This window comes from Saimiri boliviensis, chromosome 4 (genome assembly GCF_048565385.1).
Source record: "Saimiri boliviensis isolate mSaiBol1 chromosome 4, mSaiBol1.pri, whole genome shotgun sequence".
Lineage (NCBI taxonomy): Eukaryota > Metazoa > Chordata > Mammalia > Primates > Cebidae > Saimiri > Saimiri boliviensis.
The window spans coordinates 132932489-132952016 of NC_133452.1; the positions used below are offsets into that span (position 1 = coordinate 132932489).

The following is a 19528-nucleotide window of genomic DNA, read 5'->3' on the forward strand; positions in this document are numbered from 1 at the left end:
AAATTAAAAGAAAAACTTACAGTAACCGACAAACTTACTTTTAAACTTAGTGCTGCAGCCTCACTCTCGAGCGTCACCGATTCCCCGATGTCCAAATCCCTTTGTGGTTGCCACTCTTTCAGGGGCACACTTTTTCGGTGGGCACATCTGCCAGGAACTCTTGGCCAGCAAGAGGGTTCCAACCTGGATAGGGGAGTGCATGTAAGACAAAGAATGACAGAAAAACGGAGTCTGGAGGGATGAGAAGACAATGCTTCACCACCAACTTTATTGTCTCAGGGTCAGCTTATATATATTTTTAGGTACTTGCTTGCATAGTTTCATGAGATAAAGGGAACAGAAAGTCTTCATAGTAGAAAAACAAGTTACAACATCATCAAAGGGGCAAAACGGAAAGATCAGATAGACAATGAGACCGAGCAGGTGGGTCTTATAATCTTATACAATGGAAGAGCCAGCCAGACAATCAAACTAAGCAGGTGGATCTCATTATCTTATGCAATGGAAGAGCCAGCTAGACAATCAAACTAAGCAGGTGACTCTTTATCTTAACAAGAAGTTAGCCATTATATTCTTAGGGGGTTAGTACAAAAAGTTAGTCGTTACATTCTTAGGGGGTTGGTAAATGCAATCACCTATTTACTGAGAAAGAACTGAGTTAAGGGACACAATGCGTCTTATGACCGCATGACCATCTGGTGATTGTCCTCAGGTATTTCTTTTTATCCTGATTCTCCTTTCTGTCCCTGCTTTCCCTTAGCTCGAATTCCCCCAACCGGAGGTTCCGTGTCTGGGCTCAAACTCACCGTATGGTGAAACCCAATTTACGAGGGACTTCACACGGGAGCGTACCCCACAAAATGGTATTTCTAGTTCTAGATCTTTGAGGAAGGGCCACACTGTCCTCCACAATGGTTGAAGCAGTTTACATTCCCACCAACAGTGTGAAAGTGTTCCCATTTCTCCACGGCCTTGCCAGCATCTGTTGTCTACTCACTTTTTAATAATTGCCATCCTGACTGGAAAGAGATGGTATCTCATTGTGGTTTTGATTTGCATTTCTCTAATGATCAGTGATATTGAGCTTTTTTCATATGTTTCCTGGCCATGTAAATGTCTTCTCCGGAGAAGTGTCTGCTCATATTCTTTGCCCACTTTTTGATGGGGTTGTTCTCTTTTTCTTGTAAGTTTTTTTAAGTTCTTTGTAAATGAAGATGTGAGCTCTCATCATTCTTGTGAGATGTAACAGGCATCTAACCAGTGCAACATGGCAAGAAAATGAAATAAAAGACCAACAAAAGGACCAGACCTGGTGGCTCCTGCCTATAATCCCTGCATTTTGGGAGACAGAGCTGGGAGGATCACTTGAGTTCAGGAGTTTGAGACAAGCCAGGTAATGAGACCTCATTTCCACCAAATAAAAATAATTTTAAAAGAAAAAAGATTAATAGCTAGGAAAGAAAGAAATAAAAGTCTTTCTTTGTCACCTACTTCATTGCACATGTAGGAAACACCAGGGGACTCTGAAAAGTTTCTAAAATTAATCATTGAATTTGCTAAATAGTTCATAAAATATATGTACTAAGTCAAGTCAGTTAGTTGAACCTGAGAAGACAGCAAACCATACCAGTCATCAGAGAAGTACAACTTAAAACCACAATGAGAAACCACCACACATCACCTAGAATAGGTATGTTAAAAAAAAGACATGTGATAAGTCTAAATATTGGCAAGAATGTGAAAAAAAACAGGAATGTCTGATATTGCTGGTAGAAATGCAAAAAATGTTGCAGCCGATTTGTAAAGCGGTTTGGCAATTTCTTATACAGCTGCCCATCCATTACCACGTGACCCAGCAATCCCACAAATATGTACTTATCCAAAAGAAATAAAAATGTAAGGACACACTTGTGAGCAGTTATTTATAGTGGCTTCATTAGTAACACACCCTAACTGGAGTAATCCACATGTTTATCAACTGGAGAATAGAGAAACCAATGAGTAAACTGGGATTCCAGCAATACTCAGCAGCTGCTCAGCAACAAAAAATGAATGGATGGCATCATCTCAAACACTGTTATGCTGAGTGAGAGACCAAACAAAGGACTTCATCACATATGATCACATGTCCATGAAATTCTAGAAATTTCACTACTGCAGTGACAGAAAGCAGAGCAGTGGTTGAGTGAAGGGAAGGGGTGAGGGTAGGAGCCAGGGATTAAATAGAAAGGGACAGAAAGTTTTTAGGAAAAAGAAACTGTTCTCTCCAGTGCCACAATTTGAGAGTTACTGGGCAGTGGGAACTCAGAGGAGAGTATGGTGTGAGGCATGAGGGGGAGAGAGAAGGGCTGGGGAAGCAGGAGGTGAGGAAAAGGAGCAGGGGAAAGGACTCTAAAGCAGTGGGGGAGCCTGGCAGGGGGTTCTTTGCATGTGGTGTTTCTCTACTGACCGGTGTGATAGTTACACAACTACAAATAATTACCACTATTCACCAAAAAGCGCAGCTAAACCTGGTAAATTTTATTATACAAAAATGCCCTAATAAGCATTTAAAAAAAAAAAAGGCATGTGGGGATAAGAAGGCAAAAATAAAGACATTTTTAGATAATCAAAAACATATATTTTATTTACTAGGGTTCCTGTACTACATGTAATTTTAAAGAAAGTTCTTCAGGCTGAAGGGAAATGATACTAGTTGGTGACCCAGATACACAAAAAGGAACAATTAACAACAGAAATGATGCACACACACATATCACACCATTTTCTTAATTTCCTGAAGACATATGGCTGCTTGTCTAAATCAAAAACTATTACACTGTATCATTGAGTTTATAATGTATATTGATGTAATATATACAACAACAACAGCATAATGATAGGTTAAATGACACTATACCATTTCGAGTGTCCTTTATTTCGCTGGAAGCATCTTAATATTACCTGAACTTCACTGTGAAAAGTCAAGGAATCGAGTTTCCATTCTTACAACGATAAAAAATTAGTGTAAAGAAATACAGCTAAAAGCTACTAGGAGAATTAAAACCACATAAAAAATGTTTCCTTAACACATAAGAAAATATCAGAGGAGGAAAAGAAACAGAAAAGATATGAGACTAATTGAAAACATGTAGCAAAATGGTAGACCACAATCCAATCATTGTAAGTGAAGAAATGACAGGACCTGAGTCACATTAGCAGGACTGCTGAGCACTGTGGGGAGAACAGACACGGGCAGGAAGTGAGGGACAGTGTTAGTGCCACAATTCAGGAGTGACAGAGTGTCGGGGACTAAGGGGAGGGGAGGGTGTGAGGGATGACAGGGACAGAGAGAAAGGCTGGAGAAGCAGGAGGTGAGGAAAAGGAGCAGGGGAAAGAATTTCAAAGCCATGGAAGAGGCTAGCAGGGGTTTCTTTGCAGTTGGTATTTAGTGCATTTTGTGTGGGACAGCCTAAAAACTAATGGCTTCCTCATAATTAAAAAAAAGGTTACAGAAATACCAAGTGTCCGAATAAAATATGCACACTGCTTAGATGTGCATAGCTCAGGAAAGCAGGCAGTGCTGGAGCCTCGGTGAAGAGCTTTGGGGCTGCATGGAGCACTCGCAACTTTGAGGTGGTGACTATAGGCTCCCGGTTCAATACACAGTAACAAACCCGCTTCTTTGTATTCAGGAGATATTCTAGACTCACACAGGGAAACTCGAGGAAGGGAATGAAGATAATTTTAAATGCAACAACCAGAGTCACATTCCATAGTCTGGGAAAGTAAAACTTAGGAGCTTTGCGAGTTTAATTGTAAAGCTGTTTTGACGCAGGTCTTTTACAGATTGGAATTCTAATCATTCAGGGATTACAATATTGTGCTACCTACCGTATTAATAAACACAAAAGAAACTGGTCTCTTTGAGAATCTCCATCTGGTGCCTTCAGACAAAACTTCACCAGGTTTAAAGAGAAAACCCCTGTCTACACCTCCATTCCCAGGGCGAGCTCACTCTCTGGAGTCAAGTTCCCCGTGGTGAGTTTCCTTGTACAAGAGTCCAAGGGGAGAGGTAAGGAGTGGGAGGCGGGAAGTCCAGTTCAGGGTCGGGGATTCCAGGAGGAGAAGTGAAGGGGAAGGGGCTGGCCGCAGCCTGGGGGTCTCTCCCTGGTTTCCACAGACAGATCCTTGGCCAAGACTCTGGCAGACAGTGTGACAAAGAGGCTTGGTGTAGGAGAAGAGGGATCAGGACAAAGTCCCAGGTCCTAGGCGTAGTTCTTAATGTCTCTGGCACCGGCACGGAGGGCCTTTGCACTGGGGAGGCGCAGCGTTGGGGATTCCCCAGTCCCCTGAGTTTCACTTCCAACCTGTGTCGGGTCCTTCTTCCTGGATACTCGTGACGCCTCCCCAGTTCCCACTCCCATTGGGTGCCGGGTTTCTAGAGAAGCCAATCAGCGTCGCCGCGGTCCCGGTTCCAAAGTCCCCAGTCACCCACCCGGACTCAGAGTCTCCCCAGACGCCGAGGATGGGGTCATGGCGCCCCGAACCCTCCTCCTGCTGCTATCGGGGGCCCTGGCCCTGGCCCTGGCCCTGACCCAGACCCGGGCGGGTGAGTGCGGGGTCGGGAGAGAAACGGCCTCTGTGGGGAGGAGCGAGGGGCCCGCCGGACTGGGGCGCTGGACCCGGGGAGCCGCGGCGGGAGGAGGGTCGGGCGGATCTCAGCCCCTCCTCGCCCCCAGGCTCCCACTCCCTGAGGTATTTCAGCACCGCCGTGTCCCGGCCCGGCCGCGGGGAGCCCCGCTTCATCGCCGTGGGCTACGTGGACGACACGCAGTTCGGGCGGTTCGAGAGCGACGCCGGGAGTCCGAGAGCTGAGCCGCAGTCGGCGTGGGCGGAGCAGATGGGGCCGGAGTATTGGGACTGGGAGACACGGAGAGCCAAGGCCCGCGCGCAGAATGACCGAGTGAACCTGCGGACCCTGCGCGGCTACTACAACCAGAGCGAGGCCGGTGAGTGACCCCGGCCGGGTTCGCAGGTCACGACCCCTCCCCATCGCGCAAGCACCGCCTGGATCTCTCCCAGTGTCCGGGTCCGAGGTCCACCCCGATGCTGCGGGACCCGCCCAGACCCTCGACCCGGGAGAGTCCCAGGCGCCTTTACCGAGTTTCATTTTCAGTTTAGGCCAAAATCCCCGCGGGTTGGTCGGGGCGGGGGCGGGGCTCGGTGGGCGGGGCTGACCGCGGGGGCGGGGCCAGAGTCTCACACCATCCAGATAATGTCCGGCTGCGAGGTGGGGCCCGAGGGGCGCTTCCTCCGAGGGTATGAACAGCGCGCCTACGACGGCAAGGATTACATCGCCCTGAACGAAGACCTGCGATCCTGGACCGCCGCGGACATGGTGGCTCAGATCACCAAGCGCAAGTGGGAGGAGGCCAGTGTGGCCGAGCAAAGGAGAGCCTACCTGGAGGGCACGTGCGTGGAGTGGCTCCGCAGACACCTGGAGAACGGGAAGGAGACGCTGCAGCGCGCGGGTACCAGGGGCAGTGGGAAGCCTTCCCCATCTCCTGTAGATCTCCCGGGATGGCCTCTCACGAGGAGGAGAAGAAAATGGGATCAGAGCTAGCTAGAATATCGCCCTCCCTTGAACGGAGAATGGCATGAGTTTTCCTGACTTTCCTCTGAGGCCCCCTCTGCTCTCTAGGACAATTAAGGGATGACGTCTCTGAGGAAATGGAGGGGAAGAAAGTCCCTGGAATACTGAGTAGGGGTCCCCTTTGACTCCTGCAGCCACCTTGGGCACCGTGACTTTTTCTCTCAGGCCTTGTTCTCTGCCTCACACTCAAATGTGTTTGAAGGTCTGATTCCAGCTTTTCTGAGTCCCTTAGACTGCACTCAGGTCAGGACCAGAAGTCGCAGTTCCTCCCTCAGAGACTAGAACTTTCCACAGAATAGGAGATTATCCCAGGTGCCTGTGTCCAGGCTGGTGTCTGGGTTCTGTGCTCCCTTCCCCACCCGAGGTGTCCTGTTCATTCTCAGGATGGTCACATGGGTGCTGCTGGGATGTCCCATGAGAGATGCAAAGTGCCTGAATTTTCTGACTCTTCCTGTCAGATCCCCCAAAGACACACGTGACCCACCACCCCGTCTCTGACCATGAGGCCACCCTGAGGTGCTGGGCCCTGGGCTTCTACCCTGCGGAGATCACACTGACCTGGCAGCGGGATGGGGAGGACCAAACTCAGGACATGGAGCTTGTGGAGACCAGGCCAGCAGGGGATGGAACCTTCCAGAAGTGGGCAGCTGTGGTGGTGCCTTCTGGAGAAGAGCAGAGATACACGTGCCATGTGCAGCACGAGGGGCTGCTGGAGCCCCTCACCCTGACATGGGGTATGGAGGGGCATGGGTAAGGAGGGGGATGGGGGGTCATGTTTCTTCTCAGGGAAAGCAGGAGCCCTTCTGGAGCCTTCAGCAGGGTCAGGGCCCCTCACTTTCCCCTCCTTTCCCAGAGCCGTCTTCCCAGCTCACCATCCCTATCGTGGGCATCATTGCTGGCCTGGCTGTCCTAGGAGCTGTGGTCATCGGAGCTGTGGTCACTGCTGTGATGTGGAGGAGGAAGAGCTCAGGTAGGGAAGGGGTGAGGGGTGGGGTCTGGGTTTTCTGGTCCCACTGGAGGTTTCAAGCCCCAGGTAGAAGTGTGTCCTGCCTCACTGCTGGGAATCACTATCCACACATGGACCATGTGCACACAGCCTGGGGGCCCTGTGTGCCAGCACTTACTCTTTTGTGAAGCAGGTATGACAATGAAGGACAGGTGTATCACAGTGATGATTGTGGTGTTGGGGACCTGATTCCAGCAGTCACAAGTCAGGGAAGGTCCCTACTAAGGACAGACCTTAGGAGGGTGGTTGGTCCAGGACCCACACCTGCTTTCCTCGTGTTTCCTTACCCTTCCTGGGTCCATAGTCATAGTTCCGGAAACTTCTCTTGGGTCTAAGACTAGGAGGTTCCTCTAAAATCTCATGGCACTGCCTCCTCCCTGTCCCCTCACAGGACATTTTCTTCCCACAGGTGGAAAAGGAGGGAGCTACTCTCAGGCTGCATGTAAGTGAGGGCGGGAGTGTGGAGGAGTCACCCACCCCGTAATTCCTCCTGGCCCACGTCTCCTGCCGGCTCTGACCAGGTCTTGTTTTTGTTCTACCACAGGCAGCGACAGTGCCCAGGGCTCTGATGTGTCTCTCACGGCATGAAAAGGTGAGACCCTGGGGGAGCCTGAAGTAGGCAGGGGATGGGGCAGAAGGGAAAAGCCTGGGTTATGGGGATTCTTTGATCGGGACGTTTTGAGTGTATAGTCGGCTGTTCAGAGTGTCATCACTTACCATGACTGACATGAATTTGTTCATGACTATTGTTTTCTGTAGCCTGAGACAGCTGTTTGTGTGGGACTGAGATGCAGGATTTCTTCACGCCTCCCCTTTGTGACTTCAAGAGCCTCTGGGATCTCTTTCTGCAAAGGCATCTGAATGTGTCTGTGTCCCTGTTAGCATAATGTGAGGAAGTGGAGAGACAGTCCACCCTGTGTCCACTGTGACCCCTGTCCCCATGCTGACCTGTGTTCCTTTCCTAGTCATCTTTCCTGTACCAGAGAGTTGTGTCTCCATCTCTGTCTGAGCTTCATGGTGCACTGAGCTGCAACCTCTTACTTTCTTACTGAAAATAAGAATCTGAAAACAAATGTGTTTTCTCAAATATTTGCCATTCAAGGTTGATGGATTAATAAGTCAATTCCTAAAATTTGAGAGAGGAAATAAAGACCTGAGAACCTTCCAGAATCCACATGTTCACTGAGCTAAGTCTGTTGCAGGTGGGGGTGGAGAAGGCTGTGAGGAGCCGAGTGTGGGTGGGGCCTGTGCCCAGTTGCTGTTGAGTCCATCATGGTCTTTATGTAGTCAGTCCTCAGTTGGGTCAGCTTCACTGCTCCACTGTCCTTGTCCTGTCAGTTGAAACTTATCCAGCAAAAGCTGTGACCTCAGAGGCTCATACATCACCAAGGGCAGCCACTGCACACAGGAGTTTTTCTGAGACAAAGTTTCAGACCCATTCAGCTCCCACCCTCCTTCTAGGGCTCCTCTTCTGCTCTGCTCTCCTGCCCTCTCTCCCTGCCCTGGTTCCAGTGATCTTGGTGTTGGCTCCAATCCCAACTCGTGAATCTAAAGTAGAGGCTAATTTAGACTTACATTTGTTTGTGAAATTGGATCCATCATGAAGGACTGTTCCTCCCTGAAGAGAGAAACCTGATTATGTGCTGCAATGTGCGGCGGGGGTGGGGGAGGGCTGGTGTGGGAGGAGGGTTGGAGGTGGGACACCACAAGCAGCCCTGCTGAGAAAAGCACAGGTGGCCATGATATCAGTGTGAGGAGACCTTGTGCTGTAGCTGCCACAAAACAGCACTTGGCCTGAGTCTGTGTTAACAAAGACACTGTCTTTAGAATAGTGAGGTGCTCTACAGTGATCATTCTTTCAACTGACCGTTGTTGTCTGCCAGACATAGGAGAATGATTCTGCATCTGGGGAACACTATTGAAGTAAAATCAGAAAAATCTCCTACCTTGTGGAGCATATGTTTCAGCGGGAAGAGGCAGACAATAGATACACTATAAGCAGAGTAAGGAAGGAAAGTGCTAGAAAGTGGGAAGTGCTGTGAGGCAGGTGATCCAGGATGTGGGCAGTGAGAAGGGAAGGTTGCTGTTGTACAAAAGTGGTCAGTGTGTGCCTTGTTGCAAAGGTGGCCTTTGAGGAAAGATTTGAGGGACATGAGGATGTCTGGGGAAGTTCTTTCTAAGCAGGGGGCCTCCATGCAAATGCACTAAGGCAGGAAGGTGTTTATGTTCGCAGAAGAGCAAGGAGGCCAGGAGGACTAGACAGAGAGAAGCTTGATGAGGTCAGTGGTATGGCTTCAGGGGACTGGGGTTGGATCTGATCTTTGCTCTGAGTTGGATGAAGAGTTGGAGGACAGTTTTGAGAAGAGGGCCATGATATGACGAGTCTTTCATGTGTGTTTGTATGTATGTATTTATTTATTCTCTTTTTTATTATTACACTTTAAGTTCTGGGGTACATGTGCAGAACGTGCAGGTTTGTTACATCAGTATACACGTGCCATGGTGGTTTGCAGCATCCATCACCCTGTCATCTACATTAGGTAATGCTCCTAATGCTATCCCTTCCCTATTACCTCATCCCCTGCTACCCCTTCCCTAGCCCCCATCCCCTGACAGGCCCCAGGGTGTGATGTTCCCCTCCTTGTGTCCATGTGTTCTTATTGTTCAACACCCACTTATGAGTGAGAACATGCGGTGTTTGGTTTTCTGTTGTTGTGTCAGTTTGCTGAGACTGATGGTTTCCAGCTTCATTTGTGTTCCTGCAAAGGACATAAACTCTTCCTTTTTTATGGCTGCATAGTATTCCATGGTGTTGTATGTGCCACATTTTCTTTATCCAGTCTATCACTGATGAGCATTTTGCTTGGTTCCAAGTCTCTGCTATTGTAAACAGGGCTGCAGTAAACATACATGTACATATGTCTTTATAATAGAATGATCTATAATTCTAGGAGAGAGATCCAAGATGGCTGATCACTAGCAGCTCGGGATTGTAGCTCCCAGTGAAAACGCAAAGAACGAGAGGATACCACACCTTCACATGAATTCTTGTTGCTCACACACCAGGAGATTCCCAGCGGAGGAGCCCCACGGGTCGCCAGTGCGACTCTTGTGACCGGAGAGGCGGTTTTGCCGGCGCCTTGGAGCGTCGGTTCTTGGTGCAGAGTCAGAAAAGCACCATCAATCTTAACGCCGCTGATTTAGTCGGCGCAGTGGGTTGCTCAGATTTCGGCGCTGAGAATCAATAAGTTGGACGTCCACTCAGAAACCCAATTACAAAGACGGTTATTATAAAGACCACAGATGGATAAATCTACAACGAAGGGAAGAAAACAGTCAAAAAAGGCTGAGAATACCCAAGATCAGAACGCCTCTTCCGCAGCAGGGGATCCCAGTTCCTCATCAGCAACGAAACAAGGCTTGATGGAGAACGAGTGGGTTCCAATTACAGAAGCAGGCTTCAAAACGTGGATAATAAGAAACTTCTGTGAATTAAAAGAACTTGTTCTAACACAATCTAAAGAAACTAAGAACTTTGAAAAAGGTTTGATGAAATGTTAACAAGAATACAAAATTTAGAGAGGAAAATAAGTGAATTGATGGAGCTGAAAAACACAATACGAGAACTACGTGAAGTATGCACAAGTTTTAACAGCCGAATTGATCAAGCAGAAGAAAGGATATCAGAGGTCGAAGACCAACTCAATGAAATAAAACTAGAAGACAAGATTAGAGAAAAAAGGATAAAAAGGAATGAGCAAAGTCTCCAAGAAATATGGGACTATGTGAAAAGACCTAATCTATGCTTGATAGGTGTACCTGAATGTGACGAAGAGAATGAATCCAAGCTGGAAAATATGCTTCAGGATATTATTCAGGAAAATTTTCCCAACTTAGTAAGGCAGGATAATATTCAACTCCAGGTAATACAGAGAACACCACAAAGATATTCCTCAAGAAGAGCAACTCCAAGGCACATAATCGTCAGATTCACCCGGGTGGAAATGAAGGAGAAAATACTAAGGGCAGCCAGAGAGAAAGGTCAGGTTACCCACAAAGGGAAGCCTATCAGACTTACAGCAGATCTCTCAGCAGAAACCCTACAAGCCAGAAGAGAGTGGGGACCAATATTCAACATCCTTAAAGAAAAGAACTTTCAACCAAGAATTTCACATCCAGCCAAACTAAGCTTCATAAGTGAAGGAAAAATAAAGTTTTTTGTGAACAAGCAAGCACTCAGAGAATTCATCACCACCAGGCCTGCTCTACAAGAGCTTCTGAAAGAACCACTACACATAGAAAGGAACAAACAGTATCAGCCTTTCTAAAAAATACCAAAAAGTAAAGAACATCAATACAATGAAGAATTTACATCAACTAATGGGCAAAATAGCCAGCTAATATTAAGGATATTCATTCAAGGATACACAAAGACTCAAAACAAGGGATGGAGAGAGACTTACCAACCAACCAGAGAGCAAAAATAAATAAATAAAAAGCAGAAGTTACAATTTTTGCCTCTGATAAAATAGTATTTAAAGCAACAAAGATCAAAAGAAGCAAAGAAGGACATTATATAATGATAAAAGAATCAATGCAACAACAAGAAGAGTTAAAGGTCCTAAATATATACGCACCCAATACAGGAATACCCAGACATACAAGACTTATAAAGAGACTTAGACTCCCACACAATAATAGTGGGAGACTTCAACATTAATATTAGACAGAGCAATGAGACAGAAAATTAACAACGATATCCAGGACTTGAACTTAGATCTGGAACAAGTAAATGTAATTAACATTTACAGAACTCTCCACTTTACACAAAATATACACTCTTATCAGCACCACACCATATCAACTTAGAAGTTTAAACGAAATGTTGGTTAGCTCCTTGTTTGTTACTCTCTTCCCTCATTTTCTTTCATGTCTCCATTATTAATGATAATTATAGGCCTACCCATATTTAGACTGCATTCTAGCCCGGGCAACAAAGCAATACCCCCATTCTCTCTCCCTCTTCCTCTTTCTCTTTCTTCCTCTTCTTTATTCTTTTTCTTATTATTCTTTTTCAAAAAAAAAAAAAAAAAGAATGATCTATAATTCTTTGGGTATATACCCAGTAATGGGATTGCTAGGTCAAATGGTATTTCTAGTTCTAGATCCTTGAGCAATCGCCACATTGTCTTCCACAATGGTTGAACTAATTTACGCTCCCATAAATGGTGTAAAAATGTTCCTATTCTTCCACATCCTCTCCAGTGTTTGTTGTCTCCTGATTTTTTAATGATCGCCTTTCTAACTGGTGTGAGCTGGTATCTCGGTGTGGTTTTGATTTGCATTTCTCTAATGACCAGTGATGATGAGCATTTTTTCATATGTTCATTGGCCTCATACATGTCTTCTTTTGAGAGGTGTCTGTTCATATCCTTTGCCCACTTTTTCATGGGGCTGTTTGTTTTTTTCTTGTAAGTTTATTTAAATTCTTTGTAGATTCTGGATATTAACCCTTTGTCAGATGAGTTGGATTTGAAAATTTTTTCCCGTTCTGTTGGTTGCTGATTCACTCTAATGATCGTTTCTTTTGCTGTGCAGAAGCTCTTTAGTTTAATTAGATCACATTTGTCTACTTTTGCTTTTGTTGCCACTGCTTTTGATGTTTTAGTCATGAAGTCCTTGCCCATGCCTATGTCCTGAATTGTATTCCCTAGGTTTTCTTCTAGGGTTTTTATGGTGTTAGGTCTTATGTTTAAATCTTTAATCCATCTGGAGTAAATTTTTGTATGAGGTGTAAGGAAGGGATCCAGTTTCAGTTTCTTACATATGGCTAGCCAATTTCCCTCACACTGTTTATTAAATAGCGAATGTTTTCTCCATTGCTTGTTTTGTCAGATTTGTCAAAGATCAGATGGTTGTAGATATGTGGCATTACTTCTGAGGCCTCTGTTCTGTTCCATTGGTCTCTATCTCTGTTTTGATACCGGTGCCATGATTTTTTATTATCGTAACCTTGTAGTATGGTTTGAAGTCAGGTAGCATGATGCCTCCAGCTTTGTTCCTTTTGCTTAGGATTGTCTTGGCTAGACAGGCTCTTTTTTGATTCCATATGAGGTTTAAGACAGTTTTCTTCCAGTTCTGTGAAAAAGGTCATTGGTAGCTTGATGGGGATAGCATTGAATCTATAAATTACTTTGGGCAGCATGGCCATTTTCACGATATTGATTCTTCCTAATAGTGAGCATGGAATGTTTTTCCATCTGTTTGTGTCCTCGCTCATTTCCTTGAGCAGTGGTTTGTAGTTCTCCTTGAAGCAATTCTTCACATCCCTTGTTTGTTGTATTCCTATATATTTTATTATCTTTGTAGCAATTGTGAATGGGTGGTCACTCATGATTTGGCTCTCTGTCTGTTATTGGTGTATAGCAATGCTTGTGATTTTTGCACATTGCTTTTTTTATCCTGAGACTTTGCTGAAGTTGCTTATCAGGTTAAGAAAATTTTGGAGTGAGTCGATGGGGTCTTCTAAATATACAATCCTGTTGTCTGCAAAAAAAGACAATTTGGCTTCCTCTTTTCCTAATTCAATACCCTTCATTTCTTTTTCTTGCCTAATTGCCCTGGCTAGAACTTCCAATACTATGTTGAATGGGAGTAGTGAGAGAGGGGATCCTTGTCTTGTGTGGGATTTCAAAGTGAATGCTTACAGTTTTTCCCCATTCCGTATGATATTGGCTGTGGGTGTGATATAAATAGCTCTTATTATTTTAAGATATTTTCCATCAATACCTAGTTTATTGAAAGTTTTTAGCATAAAGGGCTGTTGAATTTTGTCAAATGCCTTCTCTGTGTCAATCATGTGGTTTTTGTCTTTGGTTCTGTTTATGTGATGGATCACATTTATTGATTTGCATATGCTGAACCAGCGTTTCATCCCAAGATGAAGCCGACGTGATTGTGATGAATAAGATTTTTGATGTGCTGTTGGATTCAGTTTGCCAGTATTTTATTGAGGATTTTCACATCAATGTTCATCAGGAATATTGGCCTGAAATTTTCTTTTTTAGTTGTGTCTCCACTAGGTTTGGTATCAAGATAATTTTGGCCTTGTAAAATGAGTTAGAGAGGATATCCTCTTCTTCTATTGTTTGGAATTGTTTCAGAAGGAATGGTACCAGTTCCCTTTTTACCTCTGGTAGAATTCGGCTGAGTTGCTGCCTCAATTTCAGACCTTGTTACTGATCTATTCAAGGATTCGACTTCTTCCTGGTTTAGACTTGGAAGGGTGTAAGTGTCCAGGAATTTACCCATTTCTTCTAGATTTTCTGGCTTACTTGCATGGAAGTGTTTGTAGTATTCTCTGATGGTAGTTCGTATTTCGGTGGGATCAGTGGTGATACTCCATTTATCATTTTTTATTGCATCTCTTTGATTCTTACCTCTTCTCTTCTTTATTAGTCTGGCTAGTGGACTATCTATTTTGTTGATCTTTTCAAAAAACCAGGTTGATTCACTGATTTTTTTGAAGGGTTTTTCATGTCTATTGCCTTCACTTCTGCTCTGATCTTAGTTATTTCTTGTTTTCTGCTAGCTTTTGAATTTGTTTGTTCTTGCTCCTCTAGTTCTTTTAATTGTGACATTAGGGTGTTGATTTTATATCTTTCCTCCTTTCTGTTATTGGCATTTAGTGCTGTAAATTTTCCTCAACATGCGGCTTTAAATGTGTCCCAGAGATTCTGGTACATTGTGTCTTTGTTCCCATTGGTTTCCAAGAACATCTTTATTTCTATCTTCATTTCATTATTTTTGCAGTAGCCATTCAGGAGCAGGTTGTTCAGTTTCCATGTAGTTGTGTGGTTCTGAGTGGGTTTCCTAATCCTGAGTTCTAATTTGATTGACTGTGGTCTGAGAGACTCTGTTATTATTTCCATTATTTTGCATTTGCTGACAAGTGTTTTACTTCCAATTATATGGTCTATTTTAGAACAAGTGTGATATGGTTCTGAGAAGAATGAATATTCTGTGGATTTGGAGTGGAGAGTTCTGTAGATGTCTATTTGGTCCACTTGGTCTAGATCTGAGTTCAAGTCCTGGATATCCTTGTTAATTTTCTGTCTCATGGATCTGTCTAACATTGACAGTAGAGTGTTAAAGTATCCCACTATTAATATGTGGGAGTTTAAGTCTCTTTGTAGGTCTCTAAGAACTTGCTTTATGAATCTGGGTGCTCCTGTGTTGGGTGCATATATATTTTGCATAGTCAGGTCTTCTTCTTGCATTGATCCCTTTACCGTTATGTAATGCTCTTCTTTGTCATTTTTGATCTTTGTTGGTTTAAAGTCTGTTTTATCAGAGACTAGAATTTCAACCCTGCTTTTTTTTGCTTTCCATTTGCTTGGTGAATAGTCCTTCATCCCTTTACTTTGAGCTTATGTGGGTCTTTGCACGTGAGATGGGTTTCCTGAATACAGCACCCGATGAGTCTTTACTCTTTATCCAATTTGCCAGTCTGTGTCTTTTAATTGGGGCATTTAGTTCACTTACATTTAAGATTCATATTGTTATATGTGAGTTTGATCCTGCCATTATGATGCTAGCTGGTTATTTTGCCCATAGCTCATGCAGTTTTTCATTGTGTCGATGGTCTTTCCAATTTGGTTTGTTTTTGCAGTGCCTGGTACTTGTTGTTCCTTTCCATGTTTATTGCTTCCTTCAGGAGCTCTTGTAAGGCAGGCCTAGTGGTGACAAAATCTCTCAGCAGTAGCTTGTCCATAAAGGATTTTATTTCTCCTTCACTTATGAAGCTTAGTTTGGCCAGATATGAAATTCTGGGTTGCAAATTCTTTTCTTTAAGAATGTTGAGGCTGGGCAGAGTGGCTCCTGCCTGTAATCTCAGCACATTTGAAGGCCAAGGAGAGTGGATTATCTGAGGTCAGGAGTTTGAGACCAGCCTACTTAACATGGTGAAACCCCATCTCTACTAAAAATACAAAAATTAGCCAAATGTAGTGTCAGGTGCCTGGAATCCCAGCTACTTGGGAGGCTGAGGCAGGAGACTCACTTGAACCTGGGAGGTGAAGGTTGCAGTGAGCCAAGATAATGTCATTACACTTCAACCTGGGATACAGGGTAAAACTATGTCTCAAAAAAAAAGAATGTTGAATATTGGTCCCCATTCTCTTTTCGCTTGTAGGTTTTCTCCTGAGAGATCTGCTGTGAGTCTGATGCACTTCCCTTTGTGGGTAACCAGACCCTTCTCTCTGGCTGCCCTTAGCATTTTTTCCTTCATTTCAAGCCTGTTCAATCTGATAAGTGTGTGTCTTGGGTCTGCTGTTCTCAAAGAGTACCTTTGCGCTGTTCTCTGTAGTTCCTAAATTTGAATGTTGGCCTGCCTTTCTATGTTGAAGAAGTTCTCCTGTATAATATCCTGAAGAGTGTTTTTCAATGTGGTTTCATTCTGTCCATCACTTTCAGGTACACTGATCAAACATAGATTTGGTCTTGTCACATAATCCCATATTTCTTGGAGGCTTTGTTCATTTCTTTTCACTGTTCTTTCCCTAATCTTATCTTCTCACTTTATTTCATTGAGTTGATCTTCAATCTCTGATTTTCCACTTGATCGATTTGGCTATTGTCACTGTATATGATTCATGACATTCTCATGCTGTGTTTTTCAGTTCTATCAGGTCATTTATGTTCTCTAAACTAGTTATTCCAGTTAGCATTTCATCTATATTTTTCAAGGTTCTTAGCTTCCTTGCATTGGATTAGAACATGCTTCTTTAGCTCAGGGAAGTTTGTTATTACCCACTTTCTGAAGCCTGCTTCTGTCAATTCATCAAACTCATTCTCCCCTGTTTTCTTCCCTTGCTGGTGAGGAGTTGTGATCCCTTTGAGGAGAAGAGGCATTCTGGTTTTTGGAATTTTCAGCCTTTTTCCACTGGTTTCTTCCCATCTTTTGGATTTATCTACCTTTGGTCTTTCAAGTTGCTGACCTTTGGATGGTGTGACTGAATCAACATCCTTTCTGATGATGTTGAGACTATTTCTTTCTGTTTGTTGTTTTCCTTCTAACAGTCAGGCCCCTCTGCTGCAGGTCTGCTGGAGTTTGCTGCAGGTCCACTCCAGACCCTGTTTGCCTGGAAATCACCAGTGACGGCTGCATAACAGCAAAGATTGCTCCCTGTTCCTTCCTCTGGTAGCTTCATCTCAGAAGAGGACCCACCAGATGCCAGACAGAGTTCTCCCATATAGGGTGTCATTGGCCACTATTGGGAGGTTTCTCCCAGTCAGGCTACACAGGGGTCAGGGAGCCACTTGAGGAAGTAGTCTGTCCCTTATCAGAGCTGGAATGCTGTGCTGGGAGATCTCCTACTCTATTCAGAGCTGCCAGGCAGGAACATTTAAGTATGTTGAAGCTGTACCCACAACAGCCTCCTGGACCCAGGCGCTCTGTCCCAGGAAGGTGGGAGCTTTTATAAGTCCCTGATAGGCTGCTGCCTTCTTTTCAGAGAAGCCTTGCCCAGTGAGGAGGGAGTCTAGTGATACAGTCTGCCTACAGAGGCCTTTCTGAATTGCTGTGGGCTCCACCCAGTTTGAACTTCCCAGTGACTTTCTTCACACTGATGTTAAAACAACCTACTGGAGACTCAGCAATGGAAGACGCCCTCCCGCCACTGCTCACCAAGCTCAAACATCCCAGGTCAAGCTCCGACTGCTGCGTTGGCTGTAAGAATTTAAGCTAGTGGATCTTAGCCTGCTGGTCTTCGTGGTTGTAGGACCCACCGAGGCAGATCACTTGGCTCCATGGCTTCAGCTCCCTTTTCAGGGGAGTGGTAAATGGCTCTGTCTTGCTTGCATTCCAGGCACCACTAGGGTATGAGAAAAAAAACTGCTTGGGTAGCTCGATGTCTTCCCAAACAGCCACCCAGTTTTCTGCTGGAAACGCAGGGCTCTGGTGTTGCAGGCACCAGAGGGAATCTCCTGGTCTGAGAGTTGAGAAGATCATGGGAAAAGCACAGTATCTGGGCTGGACTGCAGGGGACACTCCCTATTGGCTTCCCTTGGCTAGGAGAAGGAGTTCCTCAGCCTCTTGCACATCCCAGGTGAGGCAATGCCCCACCTTGCTTTGGCTCACCCTCCTTGGGCTGCATCCACTGTCCAACCAGTTCCATTGATATGAACCAGGTACCTGCCTTCTGCATCGATCTCGCTGGGAGCTGCACACTAGAGCTGTTTTTATTTGGCCATCTTACCAGCAACCAGATAATTTGTCTTATTTATTTATTTATTTGAGACTGGGTCTCACTCTTTTGCCACTGGAGCACAGTAGCGTGATATCTGTTCACTGAAACCTCCACCTCTCCTGTTTAAGTGATTCTCTCACCTCAACCTCCTGAGTATCTGGGATTACAGATGGGCGCCACCACACCTGGCTAATTTTTGTATTTTTAGTAGAGATGGGATTTCACGATATTGGCCAGGCTGGCCTTGAACTTCTGACCTCAAATGATCTGACCTGACCACCTCTTCCTCCCAAAGTGCTGGGATTACAGGTGTGAGCCACCATACACAACCCTCCTCTTATACTTTTGAGGAAGTAGACCCTCATGCCACAGACCACTGGATTCCTCAAAACCTCACCAGTGTAGCAGGCGCTTGAATGTTTGTATGGTTTTTCACCCTTTGGAGTGGATTTGTGCTACCAAAATTTGCAGAGTATATTCTAGTTGTTGCTTATCAAAATTTAATACATAATATTATTAATAATGAACAAATGTGACATTCTGAGAACTATTCAGATGATCCAGTTCCTTTACATGATGGTAGCGAGCCGGAGATGTAATGTATCCTAGGGATAAAAATTAAAATGTAGAGTTATTTGTCCTTTGTGAATATAAATAGCCTCGGCCTTCTTTTCATATGTGTTGCAAATAAAGCATTTATACCTATCAGTAGTCTTAGACAATGAAGAAGACTCTCTATAAATCTGATTTACTAAAAATATAACATTCTGGCCAAGCAAGGTGGCTCATGCCTCTAATCCAAGCACTTTGGGAGGTCAAGGCAGATGGATCACTTGACCTCAGGAGTTTGAAACCAGACTGACCAACATGGAGAAATATCGTCTCTACAAAAAATACAAAAATTAGCTGAGTGTGGTGATTTGCACCTATACTCCCAGCTACTTAGGGGACTGAGGCCTGAGAATCACTTGAGCCCAGGAGGTGGAGGTCGCAGTGAGCTGAAATCTCACCACTGCACTTCAACCTGGGTGACAGAATGAGACCTTGTCTCAAAAAACAAGAAGAAAATCATATTGAAACCAGTTAATAAAGTGGCGACTAATTTTTTTTTTTTTTGAGATGGAGTTTCATGCTTGTTGCCCAGACTGAAGTTTAATGGAACTATTTCTGCTCACTGCAACCTCAGCTTCCCAGGTTCAAGTGATTCTCCTGTCTCAGCCTTGAAAATAGATGGGATTACAGGTGTATGCCATGATCTCCAGCTAATTTTGTATTCTTAGTAGAGATGGGGTTTCTCCATGTTTATCAAGGTGGTCTTGAACTCCTGACTTCAAGTGATCCACCTGTCTTGGCCTCCCAAAGTGCTGTGATTTACAAGCATGAGCCACTGTGCCTGGCCCAAAGTTGTGACTAATTATTGGGTGAGTCTGCATTAGTCCATTTTCATCTGCAATTATCTGTCCAATTACTACAAGAACTAGATTAGTGCATTAAACTGTGTTGGGGGAAGCAGCAATGAAGGAAGGGTTTACAGTGTGTCTACATAAACTTGTTATGAGTAATGTATAACATAAAATCTTTATAAGTCATGTATAAAAGAAATCAGGAACAATAAACTGTGGAAGGCCGCAGAGGCCT

General features: G+C 44.6%; 1 protein-coding gene across 5 annotated transcripts; it reads left to right on the forward strand.

Moving 5' to 3' along the window:
- Positions 1 to 4445: 4445 nt before the first annotated feature.
- Positions 4446 to 19523, forward strand: LOC101043856 (patr class I histocompatibility antigen, A-2 alpha chain-like). 5 transcript variants are annotated; one of them, XM_074398291.1, is made up of 8 exons: positions 4446 to 4591; positions 4722 to 4991; positions 5238 to 5513; positions 6094 to 6385; positions 6489 to 6605; positions 7033 to 7083; positions 7186 to 7233; positions 16741 to 19523. In XM_074398291.1, exons 1-7 carry the CDS (start codon positions 4516 to 4518, stop codon positions 7208 to 7210), a joined length of 1107 nt encoding a protein of 368 aa, XP_074254392.1. In that variant the 5' UTR covers positions 4446 to 4515; the 3' UTR covers positions 7211 to 7233; positions 16741 to 19523. The 5 variants fall into 5 exon arrangements, with proteins under 5 accessions (XP_074254392.1, XP_074254391.1, XP_039323182.1 ...); XM_074398290.1 differs by lacking the exon at positions 16741 to 19523 and adding an exon at positions 7401 to 7491; XM_039467248.2 differs by lacking the exon at positions 16741 to 19523 and adding an exon at positions 7401 to 7491 and having other exon boundaries at positions 4447 to 4591; positions 7051 to 7083.
- Positions 19524 to 19528: the final 5 nt, after the last annotated feature.